The 17,642-nt window shown below is 42.1% G+C and overlaps 1 protein-coding gene across 3 annotated transcripts in view; it reads right to left on the reverse strand.

The window, feature by feature from the left end:
• Positions 1–17,642, reverse strand: part of JAKMIP2 (janus kinase and microtubule interacting protein 2) — a 277,234-nt gene that overhangs the window by 174,870 nt on the left and 84,722 nt on the right. For all 3 annotated transcript variants that reach the window (XM_069764082.1, XM_069764081.1, XM_069764080.1), the window contains exons 2-4: positions 16,142–16,191; positions 13,785–14,036; positions 1,945–2,442 (exon numbers count right to left, since the gene is read on the reverse strand). In XM_069764082.1, the coding sequence (XP_069620183.1) occupies positions 1,945–2,442; positions 13,785–13,913 (627 nt within the window). In that variant the 5' untranslated portion in view covers positions 13,914–14,036; positions 16,142–16,191. The remainder of the gene's footprint in view (positions 1–1,944; positions 2,443–13,784; positions 14,037–16,141; positions 16,192–17,642) is intronic.

Raw genomic sequence — 17,642 nt, forward strand, 5'->3', positions numbered from 1 at the left:
CCAAGCCTCAACAGAGAAGTGCAAATAGAAAATATCACCCACAGCTCCCATTAGAGCTGGGTCCTAGCATCCACTGGGTACTAGCATCAGAAAGACCAGGCAGAAGTCTGCAAAACAAACTGCTGAGACCCTCTGCAGCCAAATGCAGTGCAACAGTCTGTTGCCTTTGACACATCCGTGACAATTGTACCTCAAATAAACCAGATGTCTATTTTAGCAAGCCAGGAAGAATAGACTGCTATCTACATTTGGACTTTTGAATTTATGTTTTTGGTTGGTCAAGAAAACACAGACTTTTATTAGTACAAGCCTGTAATATTGTCTTGTAAGTTGACATTTGATGTAACATATTGCTGGATGACCAGTGATGTTTGCTGATATGATGAGTACACATTAACCAGGCCAGCTAGTTTGTTGACCTTTAAAACAGAGGAGGAAAATCTATGTAAATAGATTACATAATCAAATAATGCGACTTAATCTTGTCACCATTCTTCCCCTTATCTAAGAATATTGAATGAAGGACACTTTGTTACTATAAAAAGAGGTAATATGCCTCTGTAATAGACAGCCAGATATTCAGCCAAGACATCCAGACATCCAAACATACAAAACATACAAAATGTCCAGAGACTCTCTACAGGACAGCAGCCAAAACATCATGGCTTCATCACGAGGAACACAGATTTATCATTCTACAGGATGTCAGTTTAGGGGATGAAAGCCATGGCTAGAAAAATACAGATCTGCTCCATTGACCATTGCAAGTCCATGGATATGTTTGGAGAAAGCTAGGATTGGGACCCGCCGGTCAACTAGATCCATGAAAATGTTTGGAGAAACCAGGTTGTGACCATCCGGTCATCTGGCCTTGTACCTAAATTGACTGTCAGCTTCCTAAGCTTATCGTTACCTCCTCTCTGTGTGCATGCCACAGGTGGTGTAGTCAACCCTGGAAGCTATGAAATCACAGCTGCTCTTATCCTAGCGAGTCAGCGGAAAGGTGAGACCCTGCACCATCTTCGGTATTGTGCTGGGACTGTTCTATATGTTATCTACCTGTTTTGTGGTTCAATAAAGTACTGCCACACTATTGTACTCTCACCCTGTGTTGTTTGAAAAGCATTACCCCCATAGTAAATGGAGAGCGGTCATTTGGTAGGACGATCCCTAGTCTAAGCGGTTTTGGCTAGTGGACCGGGGTGCTCGCCAACCCGCCGTGTCTCCACAAGGTGCAAGCACAGTGACTCACTGAATTTGAAATGAAGCTTTATTAAATATATTTAGAAAGTCAATAGGAAATTGAATAAAATTCTAATTGGCGGTCTGTGCAATTACAATAAGATAAAGGAAGCCATATTGGACACCAAATTTGTACACCTATTAAATAGGGCACTTATTTTCTAGGTGAAACTCATGAAATGACTAATAGTATCTGGAGAGGTTAACAGTCCAGAATTGTCTTCAAAGGGACAAAACAGACGGGGAGGGGGCGAGCTATTTTCAATTACTTCACTTCATTACTTTTTCAAAAATGAGCGCGCTAATAGTTTGCGGTGACGTCGCGGCTTGTGATTGGTCGCGTGGCGGTCACATGGGCGGCCCGCGACCAATCAGAAGCCGGGACGTGATTCTCAGGTCCTAAAAGCGCTGATTTTGAACAACGAAGCCTGCCGGTTACCCGCGGACTCACCAGGGGCCGCCGGAGAGGTAAATATATCAATATTTTTTATTTTAAATCTTTATTTTACACATCTCTATGTATCCGATACCGATACCCGATACCACAAAAGTATCGGATCTCGGTATCGGAATTCCGATACCGCAAGTATCGGCCGATACCCGATACTTGCGGTATCGGAATGCTCAACACTATTATTGACCCACTTACAGAACTTGATTATTTTTATTTGCAATTACGTTTTGACGTTCTGTTATTCTTACCAGTCTACGGATGTCTCTCTCACTTTCCCATTTAAATTTTGCAATGGCCTCCTGGTGGGAGTGGTGTTCACTTCTCAGATCTCCAGCTTTGATTTTGTCAGCTTGAATCATATTGTTGAGGGCCTCATCCACCTGTTTCTTAGCTGACTTCAGTTCTGTGATCTCCTGTAGGAGCTTAAGGCGCTCGGAGTCAAACACTTTCCTGGCCTCTTCACGAGCCTCTGTGGTCAGGGCTGTCCTTACTTTGTCGCTACTGCCATCTCGCAGAGCATTCACAGCAGATTTAAGTCGAAGGATCTCAGCCTCCTTTAGTTTAACCATTCGAGACATCTCCTGCTCGTGCTGTTTAATAAGATTCTCCCTTACGGCCTGAAGCTCCTTCATCTTGTCCTCGTGCAGCTTGGCCTTGAGCTCCGAAACAGTAGCCGTGTGTCTGTGCTGCTCTTGTTCCTTTATTCTCTTGTTGTCCTGGTTCTTCTCCCTCTCAAGTCTTGTCACCTGAACATTAAAGAAAGCAAACAACAATGTTTTAGAATGTAATAGTGGTGATACCAAGCCACTTACACAAACTTTTATCATCTATTAAGCACTTTAATTCATTCAAGTGAGCAACCAGACATTATACAGTATACACAGAGAGCCGCCAGTCAGTGGTTATACATGGCTCAACATTCTGAGCATTGGTAGATTTGTAGCAGAGAAAACTGTGATTGTGTGAAAATGACAGTATGCAAACTAGCAAGTGATAGACACATAACTGGATTCAGGGTCTCAGCCTCTAAATCATTCTGGTGTTAGATTACCTAACAACAACCTGATGACAGATTCCCTTTCACTACTTGAATGAATCTCAAAGGGGTGTCGAGCAGCACTCATCTAATCTTTATAATTTCAAATGGAGAAGAGAGCTTTGCCTCATTCTTAGTAATTAGTAAACTTCTGACTTCTCTATGACATGTGAGAAATGTTTTTTAAATGATAGATGCCCTTTAAACCATAATCATGTAATTACTTTATTTGACCATTCCCAGACTGAGCAGGTTTGACATAGAATTCTGAAACCATGGGCAGATGTTGACACTAAAGAGTTTCTAGGGGAAGTGTTACGCTATGACGGTCTTCGGTAAGGAAGGGTGGGCCTCAAACTCTCCCTGGAACTGGGACCCTAACTATTCCTGTCCCATGGAGTATTCTTAAAGGTACAGAGGTTCGAATCTCCGATCTTTCTATGCTCCTGTTAATGTCCTAAGCTGTCCCCTCCCCCAAGAGGCCTGGGACAGATATGTTAGTGTACAGTGGGTATGGAAAGTATTCATACCCCTTTAAATTTTTCACTCTTTGTTTCATTGCAGCCATTTGGTATCTTGACTGAAAAAAACAAAAACGTTTGCAAATTTAATAAAAAAGAAAAACTGAAATATCATATGGTCATAAGTATTCAGAGTTTCAGACCCTTTGCTCAGACACTCATATTTAAGTCACATGCTGTCCATTTCCTTGTGATCCTCCTTAAGTTGTTTCTACTCCTTCATTGGAGTCCAGCTGTGTCTACCTGTCTATATAGGACCTCACAGCTCACAGTGCAGGTGAGACCAAAGGAGAATCATGAGGTCAAAGGAACTGGCCAAGGAGCTCAGATACAGAATTGTGGCAAGACACATATCTGCCCAAGGTTACAAATGAATTTCTGCAGTACTTAAGGTTCCTAAGAGCACAGTGGCCTCCATAATCCTTAAATGGAAGACGTTTGGGACCACCAGAAGTCTTCCTAGACTTGGATGTCCAGCCAAACTGAGCAACCATGGGAAAAGAGCCTTTTGTGAGAGAGTTAAAAAGGAACACCAAGATCAATGTGGCTGAGCTCCAGAGATGCAGTAGGGAGATGGGAGAAAGTCCCACAAAGTCAACTGTAGCCCTCCATTAGTCGGGCCTTTATGGCAGAGTGGCCCAAATGAAGCCTCTCCTCAGTGCAAGACATATGAAAGCACGCATAGAGTTTGCTAAAAAAAACACACGAAGGACTCCCAGAGTATGAGAAATAAGGTTCTCTGGTCTGATGAGACAAAGATAGACCTTTTTGGTGATAATTCTAAGCAGTATGTGTGGAGAAAACTAGGCACAACTCATCACCTGCCCCATACAATCCCAACAGTAAAACATGGTGGTGGCAGCATCATGCTATGGGGGTGTTTTTCAGCTGCAGGGACAGGATGACTGGTTGCCATTGAAGGAAATATGAATGCGGCCAAGGACAGAGATATCCTGGATGAAAGAGAGTGCTCTGGACCTCAGACTTGGCTGAAGTTTCACCTACCAACAAGACAATGACCCTAAACAAACTGCTAAAATTACAAAGGAGTGGCTTCAGAACAACTCTGTGACCATTCTTGACTGGCCCAGCCAGAGCCCTGACCTAAACCCAATTGAGCATCTCTGGAGAGACCTGAAAATGGCTGTCCATCAATGTTCACCATCCAACCTGATGGAACTGGAGAGGATCTGCAAGGAAGAATGGCAGAGGATCCCCAAATCCAGGTGTGAAAAACTTGTTGCATCATTCTCAAGAAGACTCAAAAGGGTGTGTCTACTCAATACTGAGTAAAGGGTCTGAATCCTTATGACCATGTGATATTTTAGTTTTTCTTTTTTAATAAATTAGCAAAAATTTCTACATTTCTGTTTTTTTCAGTCAAGATGGGGTGCAAAGTATACATTATTTTTTAAAAAAATGAACTTTTTTGAATTTACCAAATGGCTGCAATGAAACAAAGAATGAAAATGTAAAGGGGTATGAATACTTTCCGTACCCACTGTATGTACACGTAAGACAAATAGTGATAACAAAAAGCAACTTATATACAAAAACACTTACAAATTGTAGAGAGGAATAAAGGGAAGGATAGTAAGGTACAAACCAAATGGGAATAGGATAATGGAGAAAGCATACACTCAAAAACAGCAAACAACAATCAGCAGCAGCAACTCCAACATCAGCACATAAGCTAGAGCAAGCCAGGAAGTAAAGCTTTCACAGGCAGGGATGAGAAGGTCTGGCCAGGTTTTATAGAGAGAGAAAATGAGCAGGTCAGGAACAGCTGTGAGATGGAGCTGCATGTCACTAACCAGCATAAAAAGAGTCTTTAAACTCTTCAGCGCCAAAGGAAGCAAAGTCCATTTTATATGAGAAGCAAAACACACATGCTAAATGTAAGATCTGAGATACACAATACGTAATGATCGCCTAACCCAGGATCTCCCAGGAGGACGTGACACACTCATGACAAGAAGGAGATTGTACTGATTCCCTGTCCTTAACATCAAAAACAGCAAACAAAGCTATCATCATTGGACACATGCCACACCTTCCACTAACACACTACAGTTATGCCACTAACACACTACACTCATTCTGCACATGTCACTCACACAATAGACACAATATGCACACATCACTAGCACACCAGATACACGTTGCACACATCACCAACACCCCAGACACATGATGCACACATCATTAACGCACTGTACACATGATGCATATCTCACTAACGCACCAGACACATGATGCACACATCAATAACATACAGGACACATGATGATGCAAACCTCACAAACACGCCAGACACACGTTGCACACATCACTCACACAGTGAACATACCGGTAACACTATACCTGTCATTTACACTGCAAACATGAATCTAAAACTTACTGTGATCATAATTAAAAATGCTGATTCTCCTCTCCCTAAAATAATCGCTCTTACAGTCTAGCCAGTCCTCTCCCTATATGTAATTGTAAGCTCCATTTGCACAAGATAGCAATGCTATTGTTACTTACCTGTCCAGCTCCAGTGCCAAACCTTACTCACTTCTCTTATGGCCAGCTCCCTCTGTACTGTCTTTACTAGTTTTCTCTGGTACCCTGGCAAGTATCTCTGAGGTAATCACCCAAGGTCTTCTAAGAGCAGCTGAAGTACCCATGTGGCCTGAGTATTCAAGAAGCATTAATACTAGCTGTCACATGATTTGCAGTAGTTTGCTTCATCATCTACTTCTCTCAACACCAGCCATGTGTCTAATCATCTCTGCAGCAAACTCCTGTATGTTATTCAGCAATCTGCAACTTCTTTTTAACCTGTGAATCTTTGGGCTATTACACACTCAACTCTGTCAGTACAAGCTTCCTTATATCAAGCTCATCTCTGGAAGTATTGGTGCTGTTCACATCTTGGTCTCTGCAAGGAAGCTACCTGATTATTTGTCTTCCCCATTCCTTTGCAGCCTATCCTTGTAGCACATCTATTCCTGTGTATTATCCCATCTCTGCAAGCAAGTTATCAAATTGCCTATATATCTATTATTCCTGAATGTAACAGCAACTATGCAAGCAAGTTATCAGATTAACTATACATCTTCTGTGCATCTGCATAACAGGGTCTGCTTTATCTGGTACTTCCTGTTTCACTTGTCTGTTTGCCGTCCGGCATACCCCACTGCCTGGTCCTTGTTGATCTATATGCCATGCAAAAAAAAAAAAAGTAAGCGAAAACCCTGATGTAACTAAGTAAAAAAGCAAAAGTGCATTTAAATAACATAGAGGTTTTAGTAAGGACTGTACCTATCAGAGTTACCGTGACGAGGTGGGATGGCTTTTGTGCTATTTTTTGATCAAAAAACAGTATAACTAAAAACTCTGTGTTATTTAAATGCACTTTTGCTTTTTTAATTCGTTACATCAGGGTTTTCGCTTACTTTTTTTTACTTTTTCTCTTGTAGGTTTTAATGTTTTGTGGCCAATGTGAACATGCTTTTAACCTCTGCATGGGTACCAACTCAAGTTAAGCTCAATTTTTGAGTTTTTTCTCTATATGCCATGTAGCATGACACGCTCTCCTACATCATCTGTGGGCTGCTCATCTTGACCTACGGCTTAGAGTCTACATCTAAGCAAAGTTGAGCATTGCTCAAATCCCTTCCTCTCTGCTGACTGCGAGGAGCTTGTATGTGTGTATGTATCATTATACCTCTGCGGGAGACAATGAAATAGGGTTTAAAAAATGTAAAGTGTATATACTGTGTGTATATATCTATATATATGTTTAAGATTATTGTACTTGTTTTTATTATGTATACCCCTCCTTACATGTAAAGCACCATGGAATAAATGGCGCTATAACAATAAATAATAATAATAATATATATACACATATATATATAAATATATATATGCTATATAATTGTCTAAGGGTCACTTCCGTCTTTCTGTCTGTCCTTCTGTCTTTCCTTCTTTCTGTCAAGGATATTCATTGGTCGCGGCCTCTGTCTGTCATGGAAATCCAAGTCGCTGATTGGTCGTGGCAAAACGCCCACGACCATTGCCATGACCAATCAGCGATGGGCGCAGTCAGGCGGCAACATGGCTGCTCCTTCCTCCCCGCAGTCAGTGCCCGCTCCGTACTCCCCTCCAGTCAGCGCTCACGCAGGGTTAATAGCAGCGCTAATGGACCGCATTATGCCGCGGTGTAACGCACTCCATTAACGCTGCTATTAACTCTGTGTGACCAACTTTTTTACTATTGATGCTGCCTTTGCAGCCCCAATAGTAAAAAGATCTAACGTTAAAAATAATAAAAAAAATAAAAAAAATCATCATATACTCACATTCCGGCGCCTTTCCCACTCCTCGCGACACTCCGGTGACCGCTCCATGCAAGCGGCAGGTTCCGGTGGCAAGGATGGTATGCGACAAGGACCTGCCATGACGTCACGGTCATGTGACCGCGACATCATCAGAGGTCCTGCGAGAAAGACCTGCCATGACGTCACAGTCATGTGACCGCGACGTCATCACAGGTCCTGCACCCATACCAACCCTGGGACCGGAAGCTGCCGCATGCACCGCACACAGGGCCAGGACTTCAACGGAGGGTGAGTATATGTTTATTTTTTATATTAAGTGTGTATACTACATGGCTCTGTGCTGTATACTCTGTTGCTGTGTAATATACTACGTGTCTGGGCAATATACTACGTGGCTGGGAAATATACTACGTGGGCGGGGATATATAGTACGTGGCTGGGCAATATACTACGTGGCTGGGCAATATACTATGTGGCTGGGCAATATACTACGTGGCTGGGCAATATACTAAGTGACTGGGCAATATACTGTCAGTCCCTGACAGCAAGCAGCTTGGATGGTAAACATATCATTCATTCTCTGAGCTGAAATATCCTGCATGTCTATTGCTCCAGTCCCTGACAGCAAGCAGCTTGGATGGTATCTGAGTCATTCTATTTTCGGCATTGAATCCTGCATATATCTATATATGTTATTCATCCTATTATGCATTTCTTTGTGTTTATAGATATTTAATCTGACTTTTGCATGTCCTTACTCAGAGAGATCACATAACTGTTTCAAAGCGGTTTATGATCCATGTAGACCTGGACATTTGTTTATCTGATCACTACATTTATTGTGTCCTGTTGTCTCAACTGAGTTAGATTGATTGCTAACGAGCTTTAACACAAAAAAAAAAAAAAAGGGTGATCTAAGTCCAAGCCTTCTATAAATGTAGACTTAGCTTGGGGATGCATTCGTGCAGGGGTGCATTCGTGCACTAGTATTCGTGTATTTTTATTCAAAGTACTTTTTTTCTAAGTACTCGGCAGTTATAACATGGCAGTTAGACAGGACAGGAGACAGGTAAGACAATCTAAATATATTCACTATTCCCTTGAAACAGAACAAATACTCACCATATTTATTTGTATAATCTATATCCTGGCTGCGGCATTCACTCACATTCACCGCCCTTGCATAAACTCTTTACAATCCATCCATATCGGCCCCTCTGTCCTTGCCTCTCCTATGTATAGCACTCATGCTCTGTTCACATTGCTTAACAGCACAGATCCATTCAGTCCCACCATCCAACACAAGAGACACTCTCACAAATCACTTAACCATCTACTCACTCTTTCGATCCTCCTTCTCCTAGTCGCTGGAGACATCTCTCCAAACCCCGGCCCCCCATGTTATAGCCAGTCAAACCTCCCAAGTGCTACACCCAGAAACCCCTCTAACCTTATTAATATTCCCTGCATACCTTCTGTCTCTTTGAATTGTGCCCTTTGGAATTCTCGCTCTGTGTGTAATAAACTCTCCTTCATTCATGACTTCTTCCTTTCTAATTCTCTTAATCTCCTGGCTCTTACTGAAACCTGGATCCAGCAGTCAGACACCACCGCTGCTGCTGCTCTTTCATATGGTGGACTACATTTTTCTCATACCCCTGCTCCTTTCACCCAAATGTACTTTCCAAGTTATCCCCCAAGTACCCTCACTTGTCTTCCCTTCCTTTGAGGTCCATGTGGTCAGACTCTACGTCCCCTTCTCCATGCGAGTGGCGGTGGTGTATCGTCCTCCCGGCCCCTCTCATCAGTTCCTGGATCACTTTGCCACCTGGCTTCCACACTTTCTCTCCTGTGACACCCCCACCCTTATCATGGGTGATTTCCACATCCCCATTGCCTCTCCCCTCTCCCCATCTGCTTCTCACCTTTTATCGCTATCCTCCTCTTTCGGCCTCTCGCAGCATACTAACTCTCCAACACATGAAGATGGAAACTCCCTTGACTTGGTCTTCTCCTGGCTTTGCTCAGTGGATGATTTCACAAACTCCCCTCTCCCACTCTCTGACCACAACCTTCTTTCATTCTCTATCAAAAACTGCCATCCCGCTCAGGTCACCCCCACTTTCCACATTAATAGAAACATACAGGCCATTAACACCCAGAAACTTATGAAGAACTTGCAGTCCTCATTGGCCCCAATCTTCTCCATCTCATGTCCTGATTCTGCTCTGAAGCATTACAATGAAACCCTGCAAAGTGCCCTGGATGAAGCTGCACCTCCTATACATAAAACAACTCGGCACAGACGGCAACAACCGTGGCACATGCTGCAAACACGTTTCCTGCAGCGGTGCTCCAGGTGCGCAGAACGTCTGTGGAGAAAATCTAATTTACCCGAAGATTTCATCCATTATAAGTTCATGCTAAAGACATACAATTCTGCCCTTCACCTCTCCAAACAAACCTACTTCAACACCCTCATCACCTCCCTGTCCAATAACCCTAAACGTCTCTTTGACACGTTCCAGTCCCTACTCAACCCAAGAGAGCAGGCCCCAACCACGGATCTCCGTGCTGACGATCTGGCCAATTACTTCAAGGAAAAAATTGACCACATTCGACAGGAAATCATCTCCCAATCTCTTCATACCATGCACTGTCCTCCCTCCCCCACTGCATCTAGTTCACTCTCTGACTTTGAACCAGTTACAGAAGAAGAAGTAAGCAGGCTCCTTGCATCTTCTCGCCCGACCACTTGCACCAGTGACCCCATTCCGTCACATCTCCTCCAGTCCCTTTCCCCAGCTGTCACCTCTCACCTAACAAAAATATTCAACATTTCCCTCACTTCCGGTATTTTTCCCTCCTCATTTAAGCATGCCATCATACATCCATTACTTAAAAAACCATCCCTCGATCAAAACTGTGCCGCTAATTATAGACCTGTCTCTAATCTTCCCTTCATCTCTAAACTCCTCGAACGCCTGGTCCACTCCCGTCTTACGCGCTATCTCTCAGATAACTCTCTTCTCGACCCTCTTCAATCTGGCTTCCGCTCTTTACACTCTACTGAAACTGCCCTCACTAAAGTCTCTAATGACCTACTAACAGCTAAATCTAATGGTCACTACTCCATGCTAATTCTCTTGGATCTCTCTGCAGCATTCGATACTGTGGATCATCAGCTCCTTCTCTCCTGGTTCTCCTCCTATCTCTCTGACCGATCCTTCACTGTATGTTTTGCTGGTTCCTCCTCCTCTCACCTTCCCCTTACTGTTGGGGTTCCTCAAGGATCAGTCCTAGGCCCCCTCCTCTTCTCTTTGTATACTGCCCCTATTGGACAAACAATCAGTAGATTTGGTTTCCAGTACCATCTCTATGCTGACGACACCCAATTATACACCTCTTCTCCTGTTGTCACGCCGACCTTTTTAGAAAACACCAGTGATTGTCTTACCGCTGTCTCTAACATCATGTCCTCCCTCTATCTGAAACTAAACCTGTCAAAAACTGAACTCCTCGTGTTCTCTCCCTCTACTAACCTACCTTTGCCTGACATTGCCATCTCCGTGTGCGGTTCCACCATTACTCCAAAGCAACATGCCCGCTGCCTTGGGGTCATCCTTGATTCTGACCTTTCATTCACCCCCCACATCCGATCACTGGCTCGCTCTTCTTACCTGCATCTCAAAAACATTTCTAGAATTCGCCCTTTTCTTACTTTCGACTCTGCAAAAACTCTTACTGTTTCACTTATTCATTCTCGTCTGGACTATTGTAACTCTCTACTAATCGGCCTCCCTCTTACCAAACTTTCCCCGCTCCAATCTGTCCTGAATGCTGCTGCCAGGATCATATTCCTCACCAACCGTTACACCGATGCCTCTACCTTGTGCCAGTCATTACACTGGCTACCCATCCACTCCAGAATCCAGTACAAAACTACTACCCTCATCCACAAAGCACTCCATGGCTCTGCACCACCCTACATCTCCTCCCTGGTATCAGTCTACCACCCTACCCGTGCCCTCCGCTCCGCTAATGACCTCAGGTTAGCATCCTCAATAATCAGAACCTCCCACTCCCGACTCCAAGACTTTAGACGTGCAGCGCCGATTCTTTGGAATGCACTACCTAGGTTAATACGATTAATCCCCAATCCCCACAGTTTTAAGCGTACCCTAAAAACTCATTTGTTCAGACTGGCCTACCGCCTCAATGCATTAACCTAACGATCCCTGTGTGGCCTATTTAAAAAAAAAAAAAAAAAAAAAAAAAAATCAGGTTCCTCGCATTATGTTCTCATTCACTTTATGCAGTTAATAGCCCTCTGTGTCGTTACTGCTACATACTTAGGCAATTAACTGGTTCATGCAGCTTTACATGAACACCCGAGCCTTACACTATGGCCGGTCCGAATAACTAAAGCAATTGTTACCATCCACCTCTCGTGTCTCCCCTTTTCCTCATAGTTTGTAAGCTTGCGAGCAGGGCCCTCATTCCTCCTGGTATCTGTTTTGAACTGTATTTCTGTTATGCTGTAATGTCTATTGTCTGTACAAGTCCCCTCTATAATTTGTAAAGCGCTGCGGAATATGTTGGCGCTATATAAATAAAAATTATTATTATTATTATTATACTACGTGTCTGGGCAATATACTATGTGGCTGGGCAATATACTACGTGGCTGGGCAATATACTACGTGGCTGGGCAATATACTACGTGACTGGGCAATATACTACGTGACTGGGCAATATACTACGTCGTTGGGCACTATATTACGTGGCTGGGCAATATACTACGTGGCTGGGCAATATACTACGTGACTGGGCAATATACTACGTGACTGGGCAATATACTACGTCGCTGTGCAATATAATACGTGGCTGGGCAATATACTATGTGGCTGGGCAATATACTACGTGACTGGGCAATATACTACGTGACAGGGCAATATACTATGTGGCTGGGCAATATACTATGTGGCTGGGCAATATACTATGTGGCTGGGCAATATACTACGTGACTGGGCAATATACTACGTGACAGGGCAATATACTACGTGGCTGGGCAATATACTACGTCGCTGTGCAATATAATACGTGGCTGGGCAATATACTATGTGGCTGGGCAATATACTACGTGACTGGGCAATATACTACGTGACAGGGCAATATACTATGTGGCTGGGCAATATACTATGTGGCTGGGCAATATACTACGTCGCTTTGCAATATACTACGTGGCTGGGCAATATACTACGTTGCTTTGCAATATACTATGTGGCTGGGCAATATACTACGTGACTGGGCAATATACTACGTGACAGGGCAATATACTATGTGGCTGGGCAATATACTACGTGACTGGGCAATAGACTACGTGGACATGCATATTCTAGAATACCCGATGCGTTAGAATCGGGCCACCATCTAGTATATATATATTACAACAGTGATAATACACAGGGACATAATACGACTGTAAAGCATATAAACATATGATGGTGTAATATGCTTTTTTAATGTCAAGTGTATATATATAGTATATATTTTTTTTTAAATTGTGCCAGCTGGGTGCCACCCCTCACAATAAGGCAACCTAGACACCGACACTACAGTACCTAATGGGAAATATGACCCTGTTGATTTAACATTGTGTGAAAACTATGGCAGTGTTGATTCCACATTATGTGAAAAGAAGTAACCCTAAACAACCAGAGTTAACATTGCCCAACAACAGATATAGGTTTTAGCCATATTATATTAATTATGATGTTACAGTTAACATTTTTTTTCTTACTTATATGTATGTAAAATGATGCATTGTTTGCCTTTTATAGCCTTTGTGCTGCACAGTCCATTGCTGGATGCAATATGGGTTAACTGAGAATCATCAGTGAGCTAATTCTTATAGTTCAATGGAAGAGTTTCTAACTCTATGTATCTGGGGGGGTTTTTAGCTTCTCTCAGCTGATGTGTGGCCATAGACGACATTCAAGTTTGTTGTGCAAGGATAGAAAGAGTTTATAATAGCAAAACGGTGCAACATTTTTAATGAAAGTGGATTGGAAAAAATATTTTTAACCCAAAATACATATATTTAGATTAAAAAAAATGTCCACAGAGGTGGACACCTTTAATCCATGGACTTTTTGATCATTAAAGTTAGGCTCCCTTTGTTTGCTAAGTTGTCATACCTTTGACTTTTCCTGGTGAAGCTCAATTTGAATATCTGTTAATTTAGTCCTGAGGTCTTCATTTGCAGCTTGTAAAGCAAGTATAAGAGCTTCGGGCTTCTCGCCCTTGTTACGCCCCTTTTTCGACATGGTTGTGTCTTGCTGTTAGTGTCTATGACTTCACTTCTCTCAGCAAGCCATCCCCAGCAGATGCAGGAGCTCCTGGTTTGTTGGGAATCCAGGAAATAAAATGATTCTTCTTTTGTGGAAGCCCTTGGAAAGAAAATGCATTAGAATGAAATCATTGATGAAAATAAAGATATCACCATGCATGCATCAAAGAATAAAAGCCCCCATACACATCAGATGTACCATAAGTTGTCCAACTAATGTGTTTGGGGGTGATCGACTCTCCCTTGACAGATATTGTCTTCGGTTATAAAAGTGGTGCAGTGTGTACCTCTAAATCTTTTGTTCACCATTGGATTCATCTATCAGTGACTTTCTCCTCATATTTCTTAAAACAGCATAGTAAACAGGTTCTGTATTCCATATCTGCTAAGTATTTAAAGGGGATAGCCACTACATTTTTACTGGCCTTATAATTTTTCTTAACACTAGAAGTCCCAGAGAGGGGTCATTTAACATTTCTACCTTTGGAACCTTTGGAGCTCGAAATTTCTGGGACTTCTAGTGTTAAGGCTTTCATCTCGATCTCGAGCCATGGCGACTCGATGGATGAATGATCAGTAGGAAGATCGATCTTGTGCAAGCCTAGATAGATCCACCCTGGTCTTCTCCGCCATTATCTTGATAGTATGAAGCCATCGGTTAATGGTCTTCCTCTTCGTCTTGTCCCTTCTATTCTTCCAATCATGATGTCCTTCTCCAGTGATTGCTCTGACCTTAGGATGAATATATGATCAGTGGAAGTGCGAAACCAAGCACACGGTTGACCGGCTGTTACCTGCGGTGGGCGGAAGTTTTCAGATGCCAAAAGAACACACCACCTCCGTTATTTCTATAGTGGCCGAAGCCACGTATTGCAGATCACTACTTATTCAAATGAATATGGAGTGGATCTGTAGTACTCAGCTGTGGCTACTAAAATTTTGATGGAGCTGTTTTTATCGGCGGCATGTGAGAACTTCTAGCCACCGCCGGCCCCAGTAACAGCTGGGGCCCTTCAATGAAAATGGAAACTAATTTATTGCTATGCGTTTATCAATTTTGAAAGGTGAAGAAAGCTAAATTATTTGTGATCCCTGTCTTTCTTTGAGGAGAAGAAGAGAGAAAAGTCTGGACAGTACAGTAAAAAGGATTTCAAGAAGATAAGGGACACAACACATGCTGAAGTAGGGTCTATACTAATAGAGAACCTGGCAGGAGATTCTGACTCATGGATGGCATGAATCAGACAAATAGGTGGAGACCTGTCATTCTACGTAAGTGAGGCACGGAGAAGCCTCAGACAAAATCAACCGAGACACAATGTCCCCAGGCAGCTTCTCAAAGTATGTATTCTTTGAAATGCCACAGCATTATCCCATCCTTTAACAATAAAACAGCTTTGTAGACATTGGGGCATATTAATCAAGATAGTTGAGCCACCAGAATTTTGGCATTGTTTGCGCCAAAAAATTGTCCTTCATGACTTGCATTATATTTATTATGTATTTTAGATACTTTTCTTTCTGAAAAGTGGGTGTGACCTCGCTAAAAAGGGGACACTGATTTCTCAGAAATTAAGTGCGGTGTACTGTAAGACACCACCTTGCACCAAAACATGACAAACAAAATCCAGCTCACCATACCGACATTCCCAGGAGCTCGGAGCACGGAACCGCTGTGTCAGGGCGTGGACGAACAGGAAAGAGAAGGAGATCCAGCTCAACGAAATAGTGAAAAATCCATAATTTATTTCACTCAAAATACAGTGAAAGGACAAAACATCAGCATGCAGAAAAAATTATAAAAACAAGGTCAACGCGTTTCCGGTGACTAAGCACCCTTAATCATGATCATGATTAAGGGTGCTTAGTCACCGGAAACGCGTTGACCTTGTTTTTATAATTTTTTCTGCATGCTGATGTTTTGTCCTTTCACTGTATTTTGACCAAAACATGACCCAACATTTTGCCGCACCTTTTTGGCACAAAGGAAGCCAATGTATAGGTGTAATAAACTTAGTCACTTTTAAAATATGTCAAAGTTATCAAACAGCATGAACCATTTTCACAAATTTAGCGTATTTTAAGACTGTCTAATCTAAGTTTGCTTAATCCAGGAGTCAGCATTGATTAATGTGCCCGAATAAGCCAATTTTGTAATGATAAACTGATCTACAACTGAATGTGCAAAAAGTATGAAAATCTCACCTTTGACTTCAACCATCTACATCCATTGTCTCCAGCTCTCCGGTCCATATCTGTTTAGAAGAGAAAAATAACATGGTTAGCATATAAGTCCCATGAAGAGAATGTTTACTGCATATCACAGTTATATCTTCAAATGAGAAAACACATGTCACCATTACAAGGGTCCTAGTAGAGAGTAAACCTAACTACTATAAGCCGCTGGCAAAAAAAAAAATTATGAAATATAAAAGGAATATAAAAAGCACATATAAATATATGAAGACCCGATTCATTAATACTGACATTTTGCATGCCAGTCTTAATGAAGGAATACTGAATGCCGTGAGCCAGACATACTGGGGCTGACATACATTTGTGCCATAATTCTGGCCATTTCTTCACTTTTGCTTTAGTATTTTGCACTATGTACAAACAGGTGTAGTGCCCCTTTATAGGCTGGGCATTTTGTCTATACACAGTGGGGAAATAAGTAATTCATACACTGCCGATTTTGCAAGTTTTCCCACCTACAATGAATGGAGAGGTCTGTAATTTTTATCGTAGGTACACTTCAACTGTGAGAGGCAGAATCTGAGTTAGTAAACCTTGATGCTTTTTTGATCAAAATAGTGTTTTATGCCAGATTTCTGGCGAAAACTACTTAATGAATCAGGGCAAAATTTCTACAGCAGTTCCAAGCTATAAGAATGAAGAATTCTCCTAAATGCTTTGGAAAAACCAAGCACAAATTCCCTGTACTAGTGCCAGAAAGAATACACTAATATCAGAAATAATCTGTCAGAACCATAACCTCAAACTCTTTTCGGTCACCATCACATCTTATTATAGTGTGAAGGGGCAAAAAGGAACATTGTTGCAATGAACCAATGAACGATGTTACTGATTATTGTAATACAGCCTAAATATACAAGAAAATGTAGAAGAATAACATGAGAAATAATTAGCAAGCTCTGACTTTTTAGTAATCATATACAGATTTAGGTTAAGTTCCCACAATCAATTTGTCAGGGTTACAGAAAAAAAAGGCGCTGATCCCATAGCAGGAGGATGGTGCACATTCTTCAAGAGCATACGTTACATTGTATTATAATAAAATATGGGCATGTCATTTGCAATTGAGAAATGGTTTATTTATTGAGCCAGAAACAAAAGGGTAACAAGCGGCCAGAAGAGACGAGAGAGAGGGAAGGAGAGCGGATGCATGTGCCGCGTATAGGTCCATGGAGCAGATGCTGACACTGCATTACAGCTCGCTGGACGACCGGCTGGCAGCATGTGCGTTATCGAGATGAGGGAAGATATGGCAGAAGTCTATAATATGTGATATCCTTAGCCACTACAAACATTCCTTCCACGTAATCCCTAGGCCTGGAAATATCAATGTGTTACACGGTATATTGCTTTTTACAAAAATCATTAGACAGCTGCTGGATAGTAGGAAAAAACATTCTAGCAGACCACTTAACAGTTTTAAAGGGTTTTTTTTTATATAGACTTAGTA

This window comes from Ranitomeya imitator, chromosome 4 (assembly GCF_032444005.1).
Source record: "Ranitomeya imitator isolate aRanImi1 chromosome 4, aRanImi1.pri, whole genome shotgun sequence".
Classification (NCBI taxonomy): domain Eukaryota; kingdom Metazoa; phylum Chordata; class Amphibia; order Anura; family Dendrobatidae; genus Ranitomeya; species Ranitomeya imitator.